The 11,363-nt window shown below is 43.3% G+C and overlaps 1 protein-coding gene across 1 annotated transcript in view; it reads left to right on the top strand.

The window, feature by feature from the left end:
• Positions 1-2,956: 2,956 nt before the first annotated feature.
• Positions 2,957-11,363, top strand: part of slc49a3 (solute carrier family 49 member 3) — a 382,878-nt gene continuing 374,471 nt past the window's right edge. The window contains exon 1 of the mRNA XM_061726482.1: positions 2,957-3,321. Within this exon, the coding sequence (XP_061582466.1) occupies positions 3,184-3,321 (138 nt within the window). The 5' untranslated portion in view covers positions 2,957-3,183. The remainder of the gene's footprint in view (positions 3,322-11,363) is intronic.

The following is an 11,363-nucleotide window of genomic DNA, read 5'->3' as shown; positions in this document are numbered from 1 at the left end:
GCAAATGTTAAATAAAAAAAAAAAAAAAAAAAACTGAACAGCTTGTGTGCTGCTACATGAAGCAGAAATGTGTTCAACAGAGATCTTATCAATGAGAAAAATAGAAAATGTAACTTAAATCTACTTCCAGTCCACCCTACACACTTAAAAACAGGGAAAGGTATTTCTGGATTATGTCACATGGGGGTGCGGGGTGTAATGTATCATGTTTTCAACAATGCAACATGCTTTTATAACTGCCAGTATTTTTAATTATGGAGAATAAATGAAAAAAAATCTAAACTAAAATGTTAATTGTATATAAGTATTCATCTACGGAAGAGTATTAGGGCCATGCAGGAGGAAAAAAATTTGAGAGGGGAAAATATTTTTTTATTGTGAACTTCGAGAAAAAAGTTGAAATGTCGAAATTAATAAAATTTTGCATTTTTCTCAACATTTCAACTTTTTTCTCAAAATTGTATTTTGTAGTGGCTGAAAACTCAATCATCATCATTAATAACGGCTAAATTCTTGTGAATTCTAACCTACTGAAACTAAACAGTGTCCCGTTTGTGAGTGGCCACTACAACTTCAACATTATTCTCAACATTTCGACTTATTTCTCGACATTTCCACTTTTTTCTCGACATTTCCACTTTTTTCTCGAATTTGTATTTCAACATTAATCTCGACATTTCAACTTTTCTCTCGACATTTCGACTTTTTTCTCGAAGTGCATAATGAAAAAAAAAATCTTCCTCCTCTAAAACATTATTTTTATTTTCCCCTGCCTGGCCCTAATCCTCTTCCGTAATTCATCACTTTTTAGGAAGAACATCCTTTTTCAGCAGTTATGGCTGCAAGTCTCTTTTTATTATCTCTGTAACTTTGGGATACACGGTCATTTGGATTTTGGGATATTTTTTAAGACTAAAGGGGCAACTCCTCCTTCAAACATGGCAGGTTCTGCAACTGCAAATGTAAATCAGTCTTAAAATCAGTTAAACACAGATCCTAAATCCGGACTGATGTCTTGGTGTTTGTTACACGATCTTGTTTGAATGAAATCTCACAAATGCTTTTATTAAATAGTATTCTTGAAACAATGCAAGTGCCCCACCATCTTGATTCTTTTTATTAAGATAAGAGAGAGATAAGATAATCCTAATTTTTCCCTCAATGGGGAAACTTACATTGTTCAGCAGCAGTAACTTAACACACACATTCAGGGGAGGGGAAAAACAAGTAAAAAGTAAAAAATATATATGATTACGGAATATAGACAGTATATACAACATTGCAATGGAAATAAAGTAGTGCAAAAGACAAAAAAGACAAAAAGCAGTGCAAAAAAGCAGGTAGAATGTGTGAGGTGCAGACAGATATTGCACATCTTGTTCTGATTATTGCAAAATTATTATATTATATTATTATACAATAATGCTTATTGAAAACTAATCAATTTATATAGAAAAAAAAAGAAAATAATGTTGTAAATTTAGAAAAAAAATACTTTTGTAATTGTTTTTTTTAAGTCAATTCAAAACCCTTCTATAATAAGGAGTTATCATCATTTTTCTCAGACAAATCAAACTATTGATTGAAATCTTTATTTCGAGCATACATAAAAAAACAATTACACAAAACAACAAAAAATAATGTAAATAAACAGTCATTAAACAAAATCAAAGGGAAATAAACCTTCATGCCCGAAAAGGAATAGGAGGAAGTAAAAAACTTATGAGGTCCTAACGCTTGTTTCTATTTCAATTTTGCTTGAAAATAAAAATAAGAAAAAAATATAACAGCAAGTTTTACTTTATCAAAAAAAAATATATACCTAAAGAAGTGAGTTTTATTGGGGTTTTTTCATGTAGAACAGGGATCGGCAACCCAAACTGTTTTAGATCCATATTGGACCAAAAACACAAAAAACAAATATATCTGGAGCCGCAAAAAATGAAAAGTCTTGTATCAGAATTAGAATGAAGACAAACGGCGAAAGGTGAAATGTAGAAAAAAAGTCAAAATCTCGAGAAAAAAGTTGAAATGGCGAGAAAAAAGTCAGAATGTTGAGAAAAAAGTTGAAATGTTGAGAAAAAAGTTGAAATGTTGAGAAAAAAGTTGAAATGTCGAGAAAAAAGTTGAAATGTCGAGAAAAAAGTTGAAATGTCGAGAAAAAAGTTGAAATGTTGAGAATTTGGTCGAAATGTCGAGATTAATGTTGAAGTACAATCTCGAGAAAAAAGTCGAAATGTTGAGAAAAAAGTAAAAATTTTGAGAAAAAAATTGAAATGTTGAGAAAAAAGTCGAAATGTTGAGAAAAAAGTCGAAATGTTGAGAAAAAAGTTGAAATGTCGAGAAAAAAGTTGAAATGTCGAGAAAAAAGTTGAAATGTCGAGAAAAAAGTTGAAATGTTGAGAATTTGGTCGAAATGTCGAGATTAATGTTGAAGTACAATCTCGAGAAAAAAGTTGAAATGTCGAGAAAAAAGTTGAAATGACGAGAAAAAAGTTGAAATGTCGAGAAAAAAGTTGAAATGTTGAGAATTTGGTCGAAATGTCGAGATTAATGTTGAAGTACAATCTCGAGAAAAAAGTCGAAATGTTGAGAAAAAAGTAAAAATTTTGAGAAAAAAATTGAAATGTTGAGAAAAAAGTCGAAATGTCGAGATTAATGTTGAAGTACAATCTCAAGAAAAAAGTCGAATTGTTGAGAAAAAAGTTGAAATTTCAAGAAAAAAGTCGAAATGTCGAGATTAAAAAGGAAAGGAAAAAGGAAAAAAAAGGGAAAAAAAGAGGAAAAAAAGAGAAAAAAAGGGAAAAAAATAAAAAAAAGAAGAAAAAAAATAAAATAAAAAGGTCAAACCTTTTCTAAAAAGCTCCAGGAGCCACCAGGGCGGCTCTGATCCCTGATTTAGACGGAGTGGCTCATCGTCTTCAGAGACGATCTTTGTCCGGTACAATGACAGTTGTTTCCTGATTATAAACATGATTTTTTACTGACTTTTCCATTTCTGCATCTGTTTATCAGCTAAAAATGACAACACAGACCCCTGGAAGAGAACAGAACTGATCCACTGACTGCTTTTATTGGCCGTGGAGCGGCTTTTATTGGGATTTTACTAAAGCATTATGTTCTGGACGTTTGTGTAGTTAGTTTTCTAACCGGGTTTTTCTTCCTGAATCCACTGGATTTGTCATGGACACCAGCGTGGAAACCCAGAACTATGGAGCAGTTTCTGGTGGAATACCCACGGAGAAGAGGAAGTTCAGAGTTTACAGGAGGAGGTGGTTTGTTCTGCTGCTGCTGTGTTTGTTAAACTGCTCCAATGCGACGGTGAGTCTGGCTTTTATAATGTATTAGACCTGATTTATGGTTCCGCGTTACATCGACGCAGAAACTACGGCGTACGTTGCACCTCGCCGCGTACCTTACGGCGAAGGGTACGACGTAGGCTACGGCGTAGGCTCTGCGTCGATGTAACGCGGAACCATAAATCAGCCTTAAGGTATATTATACAGAGAGATATTGTTTCTAAACCTGCAGCAGTTTTCTGTTGGAATAACTTATACAGGACTGTCTGAGAAAATTAGAATATTGTGATAAAGTTCTTTATTTTCTGTAATGCAAAAGTGTCCTACATTCTGGATTCATTACAAATCAACTGAAATATTGCAAGCCTTTTATTATTTTAATATTGCTGATCATGGCTTACAGCTTAAGAAAACTCAAATATCCTATCTAAAAAAATTAGAATATTCTGGGAATCTTAATCTTAATCTTTAATAATGTATTACATTATTAAATGTATTATTACAAACAAAGTACCGTAAGATAAGTTACTTTTAAAATACTTCATGGATGCTCCAGTCAAGAACAATCTTGTTAAATATAAGATAAACATTGACACTCTGTTCTTTTTGTGGTTAATGTGGATGAAACAATATCTCACTTATTCTGGAGTTATTGCACATTTACTCATATTCTCTGGATTGACCTTAATCATTTTAAGATAAGATAGTCCTTTATTTTCTCCCTCAGTGGGGAAACTCACTTTTGTTGCAGCAGTAACTTAACACACACATGCAGGGGAGGGGTAAAAACTAAGTAAAAGGTAAAAAATATATATGATTACAAAGTAATATATTATAAATTATATTATTTATATTTTATATATATAATAAATGCTAAAGTTGATTCTTCCTTTAAGTTGAGCATTCAACATGTACTATTTGGTGGATCAAAAAATGATATAACAAGCCCAGACAAAGTATATTTGATCAACCTTCTCTTAATTATTGCTAAATATCAAATTCACTGTACTACATTTGCTAGCCAACGTCCAAATATAATTGTTCTCAAAGCTATATTGATATCATACACAGCCTTAAACAAAGCATAAACCCCAAAGCGGTTAAAACGAGAAGCTTATGTGAAAAATATAATATTTCCTGATTTTTTTTAATTCATTTTTCCTCCTTAAACCTCAAGCCTTCTATTTTAATTTGATATATAATTTACTGTTCTTAATTTGTAACTGCATTTTATCCTGATGTTTTGTACCTTACCTGTATATATCTGTCAATAAAAAAGAAATACTGTGTATAAACACGATTTTACATTGTAATGATAGTTAAAAACAGATGACCTAATAAATAAATACAAAATTAAACAGGTAAAGTATGGAAAACCAGTGTTACCACAAAAAGAAACGAGATATGGACATGATACGGTCCAAAAATGCACAACAATCACACAAAATTAAGTTTGGGTTTAACTTTTTTTTTTTCTTTCTAATTTTTAAAATCATCTAGCCCATCAATGTTGTTACCTGAGAAAAGTCGAAGTTTATTTATTTTGTAACAAAACAAGAAAAGCTGTCCACCCCCCCATAGGCCATGGGGGCCTATGGGGGCCTATGGGGGGGGTAACCTCATAGCAGTTGGGGGGGGCTTGGGCGGGGGGCGGTGGCTAGGGCGTCTCCGGGTCTCCCGGGGGGGGCTGGGCTGTGGGTGTGGGGGGTCCCACTCGGAGGGCCCGGCCCTGCCTGGGTGGGGGGTGGCTGTCTGCGCTGGGGGGGCATTGCTGCCTTGGTCCTCCGTCGCTGGGCGGGGGCTGAGTGCCCCTGCGGATGTGGGGACTCCGTGACCCTTGGGGTGTCCGCCGGGGTGGCCCCGGGGGGGAGTGGGGCCGGGTCGGGGATCGGGCCTCCCCTGACCGGGGGGTGCACGGGCGGGCGCGGCGGCGGGGTGGCACCATTCCCAGGTATCTATGTCTTATGTTGTCAGTATGAATGGGGGGATGTTGGACCGTTTCCCCCTCCGTCTGGGGGCTCCGGCGGCACCGAGGGCGCCCGTGGAGGTACGGTGGGGCCCTGGCCCGGCTTGGAGGGCCGGCCCCCGTCTACTGGATGGCCGGTGGGGGAGCGTGGGCGTCCTTCCAGGGCCGGCTCCGCTGGTCTTGCCTCCTGGCTTCGGCCTCTGCTCCCCCTCCTTCCCCCCCCTTACACGATGCATACGCACATAGGCGAAGGGCGGGGGGTCCGTGGCCCGGCACTCCCCGCCTCATGGTTTTAATAACACTGTAGACACTGCACATTCAACATTTAATAAATACATTTAACAAGGATACTTAGTTCTGGAGGGGGGGGTCGGTGTCAACATAATACCCTGTCCTCCCCCTCCCTGTTTTTATGGCATTAATCACATGCACTCAACACCAGGTCTCTGGTCCCCCCCGCTGCCTCCGCGGCGGGGCGCCCCTCTGGTCTTGGAGGGCCACTTTCGTGGGGGCGGGTGCACCCCGCCCGCGGGCCCCCTCGGCTGCCGCCGGGGGGGGGCCTCGCAGGCGGTGGGTTGCCTCCCTCCTACTTCTCCCCTCTGTGGGGTTGCTGGTGGCCTGGGTTCCGGGTTCGTCCTGGTCGGCCTCTGGTCTCGTGGGTGGCGGGGTTGCTCCCCCCCCTCCCCCACTATAGATACACTTCAGGTGGAGCTTTGATAAGATTATTACACACACACACACACACACACACACACACACACACACACACACACACACACACACACACACACACACACACACACACACACACACACACACACACACACACACACACACACACACACACACACACACACACACACACACACACATAGACATATACACTGGCTTGTTCACCTGCAATGTTTGCTCTGTAGTTTTTGGGGTTAGTTAGTCGCAGTAGTTTAGCTTAGACTGTAATCGGATCTCGAGATTTGGGTCGATTGCTGTTTGTGGTTTGGTCGGCTCCGGGTCGGTTTTGTGTTTCCTTTATGGTTTTTGTTGCAGATTTCCCTCCGTGTGTTCTTGCTTCCTGGATTGGCAGTGCATGTCAGATAGATATTTGATTTTTAACATTGTGGTTAAGGGTAATGTTTGTGCTTTTCCTACCTGATGGTAGGACAGGATGCGTTCCATCCCTGATACGTCATCCGTCCACAGTCAGTCGTCCTTTTTGGCGGGATTGTGGGAGTACCATGATGTATTCAATTAAAACCAGGAAGTGAAACTCAGACTATAAACCAAAGTGACCCACATTTATATATAACTTACAAAGGGGCGACGGAAGCAGTAGTTTATATTTTGTAAGCGACCAGTAGCGTCCACCTCTATGACATGCAGCTCCTTCACAGATACATTTGTGTCCACCAGGTTACTGCCGCTCTCTGTATTTAAGGCCCTGTCCCAATACTCCCCCTAGTCCTACTTTTCAGCCCTATCTCTAAATTTTGCGCGTTCCCGTGAGGGTAGTGGTGTCCCAATTCCTCTTTCCACCTAGGGGGAGTGACGAAAACTAGTGTAGTTGCTATGAATCTATCCCTACGGACATAGGGATTTCCGATGCTCACTAGCTGAACTAGTGACAGAATGCTTTTCGTCGTCATTTGCGGACTGAATCAAAAAAAAAACATGGCGGACATTTCTTATTTTTTAGTGAATAAAATCAATATTTTTAGTTAGTTTCTGCATAAAAATGTGTTTTGATAACATTTCTAGCGAGAAATATATATTTTACTTTCATAATTTTCAATCAGTGAATGTACATAATCACTTGTTTGCCCGTTGTTGCAACCTCGCCAGAATAAAGGCTGATTTATGGTTCCGCGTTACACCAACGCAGGCCAACGGCGTAGGTTACGCGTCGCCGCGCGCCATACGCCGTACCGTACGCCGTAGGATCTGCATCCATTTAACACGGAACCATAAATCAGCTCCTGAGCCGGCAGGCAGAAATCCCGAAATTTTCGGAGCAAATATCTTAACAGGCGTAGCTACAACTGTTAGATTTCATCTATTAAACCAACATTTATCTTCCTAAATGATTTAATTCTCCACAGAGCTGCAGGTTTCTCCCCGGGACGACGGCCTAACCCTCACCCTAAACCAAACCTTAACTAAACCCTGAACCCGAAGAGAAAGCCATAATCAACCCAAAGAATAATGACAAAAATCTAGCGGGTAGACAGTATCCCATCTACTAAACCATTCAAGGTTCTGATTACACATGATAAATTCCTATTCAGTGGAACTGATAGCATTTGAAACGGGTGCGTCGGTCGGCGCATGCCTGACATTTCGTCCTGGCCCAGCGACCATTTCCAGTTTATCCATTTTACACGAGTCCTACATGTTGACATTTAGTTCTCATTCGGACAAAACAGCCACAAAAATCAGCAACTTCCTTCCTTCCTTCCTTGTTGGCATTTTGCTGGAGCCAATTCTTGATTTCCTCTAATGTTTGCATAAGTAGGTATCGCTCCCCGGGGACGTTGTCTTTGTGAGGCTGAGCGTGCCCGGAGGCGAGTGTGCCGCCCTCGGCCGTGTAAGCCGGGGTGCCGTCTCCCTCGCTGCTCCCGCGGGACTCGTCCTCTCTATGGACGCCTTTGTTTCCGGGGAGCTGGTGCTCCAGCGGGAGCTGGTGCTCCAGCAGGAGCTCAGCTGGAGGGGCAGCGTTCCCGACGGGGCAGATAAACGGCTGATGAGACTGTTAGGAATCAATCCCCGTGACATATACAGACCCTCGGGGTTAGGATGAGGAAATCTGCAAAAACCTCTTGTTATAGACTGTTAATGATGGTGCTGTCTTCAGGTCAAGGAAGGAGGAAGAGAAGAAGGGAGGAAGGAAGGGTGGAAGGAAGGAAGGAAAGAAGGAAGGAAGGAAGGAAGGAAGGAAGGAAGGAAGGAAAGAAGGAGAGAAGGAGAGAGCAGGAGGAAAGAAGGGAGGAAAGGTAAAAAGAAGGAAGGAAGGAAGAAAAGAGGAAGGGAGAAAAGGAAGGAAGGAAGGAAGGAAAGAAGGAAGGAAGGAAGGAAGGAAGGAAGGAAGGAAAGAAAAGAGGAAGGAGGAAGGAAGGAAGGAAGGAAGGAAGGGAGAAAAGAAGGAAGGAAGGAAGGAAGGAAGGAAGGAAGGAAGGAAGAATGAAAAGAAGGAAGGAGAGAGCAGGAGGAAAGAAGGGAGAAGGGAAAAAGGAGGGAAGGAAGGAAGGAAGGAAGGAAGGAAGGAAGGAAGGAAGGAAGGAAGGAAGGAAGGAAGGAAGGAAGGAACAGGAGAATTAAGTGATTTTGACCCAAATACAAGGGTTAATGCTTAAGTACAAATCATTGATTTTTTTTCTGTACAGTTCATTAAATACCAACGTCAGAGCAAAAGAATGAAGAAGTTTCATTATAGATTAAAACAATCCCTGAAAACTCAGTTTACGTGACTCTATTAAAGTTTAATTTCGCCCTTGGAGGTACGGTGGGGCCCTTGCCCGGCTCGGGGGGCCGGCCCCCGTCTACTGGACGGCCGGTGGGGGGACGCGGGTGTCTTATCAGGGCCGGCTTTGCTGGTCCTGCTTCCTGGCTTCGGCCTCCGCTCCCCCTCTTGCCCCCCCTACACGATTCATACGCACATAGGCGAAAGGCGGGGGGTCCGGGTCGTGGGGGGCACTGTCCCGCGGGGCCTGGCACTCCCCGCCTCACGGTTTTAACAGCAAAATAGACACTGCACATTCAACACTTTATAAATACACTTGACAAGGACACATAGTTCGGGAGGGGGGGGGGGGGGGGTCGGTGTCAATCGATACATGGCCCTCCCTCCTCCCTGTTTTTATGGCATTAATCACATGCACTCAACACAAGGGGCGGGAGGGGGTCCCACATCACCCGCGTTCCCTCACCGGCCTGGGACGGGTGGGTCGGGTTACCCGGGCCTGGCGGGGCCCGCCGTGCAGCCTGGGGTGCCTTCTGGCGGTGCTGGACCCCCCCGGGGAGGGGGAAACGGTGCGTGATTGTATGTCTGTGTCGGTGAGAATGCGGTATGGAAGGGTCCTGCCATGGAGGATTTGAGCCTCCATTGGCAGGACATCAAAAACTTAATAATTTATCAATATTATATTATACAAAGATGGTTATTATTATTATTAGTAGTAGTATTATTATTAGTATTATTATTATTATTATGTATAGTATATTATATTATTATTAGTATAGGTATCTGATAGGTGAATGGATGAATGAATGGGATGCCTGGGTCTGGGGCCCTCCGTTGTCGGGCCTGCGCGGGTGTCGCCTTGTTGGGGGGTTCCCTCTCTCCGGGCCCGTCTCCGGTCCCCCCCGCTGCCTCTACGGCGGGGCGCCCCTCTGGTCTTGGAGGGCCACTTTCGTGGGGGACGGGTGCGCCTGCCCGCGTCGGCGGCCGGGGCGGCTCTGTCTCTCCGGGCAGGCTGGCCCCCTGCCGGGTGGGGGTCGTTGGCCTGAAGGGTGAGGGCCTCCTGGCCGCGTGTCCGGCCCGGACCGGGTGGCCGGGGATTGCCTGGGTCGCGGTCCGCCGCCGCGGGATCCCTGGCTGCTTCTTTCCGCGCCGTGGGGGCCCCGCCCGCGGGCCCCCTCGGCCGCCGCCGGGTGGGGGGGGGGCCTCGCAGGCGGTGGGTTGCCTCCCTCCTACTTCTCCCCTCTGTGGGGTTGCCGGTGGCCTGGGTTCCGGGCTCTTCCGTGTCGGCCTCTGGTCTCGCGGGTGGCGGGGTTGCTCCCCCCCCTCCCCCACTATAGATACACTTCAGGTGGAGCTTTGTTTGGTTTATTTTACACACACACACACACACACACACACACACACACACACACACACACACACACACACACACACACACACACATACACACATACACACATATAGTCATTTAGTCACATGCATGCATACACACACACACACACACACACACACACACACACACACACACACACACACACACACACACACACACACACACACACACACACACACACACACACACACACACACACATATAGTCATTTAGTCACATGCATGCATACACACACACACACACACACACACACACACACACACACACACACACACACACACACACACACACACACACATGCATGATCATATACATACACACACACACACACACACACATAGACATACACACTGGCTTGTTCACCTGCATGCTGGCTCTCTAGTTTTTGGGTTTAGGTAGCGGTAGCGATAGCTTAGCTCAGACTGCGATCAGATCTCAAGATTTAGGTCGATTGCTGTTCGTGTTTTGGATGGCTCCGTGCCGGTTTCGTGCTTTGTTTGTGGTTTTTTGTTGCAGATTTCCAGTGCTTGACGTGTGTCTCCGTGTGTTCCTGCTTCCTGGATTGGCAGTGGATGTCGTCACCCCCCCCCCCCAACAAAAAAAAAAAAAAAAAAAAAAAAAAAAAAACACTGGGTTTGTATGTGTATATTTATGTATGTGTACGCATATGTGTGCGTATATATATGTATATATTACATATAGTAATAATTCCATTCACCTTCACGCTCAAGTCTCCAAACAAACAGCGACCAGCATCAGTTCTGTTATCTCGTTATGGAAAACACCACGAGGTCCTGGTAAATATACAACCCCAAATCAGCTAAAGTTGGAATAATATCAATCATCCAAATTAGATCATAGAAGAATTACGGCATTTTCTCTGTTAATATACATTCATTTGCACATTTTAGGATTCAAACATCCTAAAAACAGCCTCAGCTGCTATTTTGTTGCCTTTTATTTTGCAAACCTGTGTTCAGGTGTGCAGCTGTTTCAGTTTTATCCACGGATGGCCTTTGGGGTCCAGTCGTCGTTAGGGATGGGCGGTATGGACTAAAAAAATTATCACAATAATTTCTGGCATTTATCCCGATAACGATAAAAATGACGATTAAAAAAAAAAACCAATTCAACTCCACCTTTGTAACTATAAATCTATCACCACATTCAGTCTTTGGAGCCAAATCACTGCTCTAAAAGATACTAAATACTAAACTACACCAATGGGAATTTATCTTTCTTTCTTTCTTT

Source organism: Cololabis saira, chromosome 7, assembly GCF_033807715.1.
Source record: "Cololabis saira isolate AMF1-May2022 chromosome 7, fColSai1.1, whole genome shotgun sequence".
NCBI classification, from domain to species: Eukaryota; Metazoa; Chordata; class Actinopteri; order Beloniformes; family Belonidae; genus Cololabis; species Cololabis saira.
Note: the sequence above shows the minus strand (reverse complement) of the source record. Positions and strands in the feature narration are given on the sequence as shown.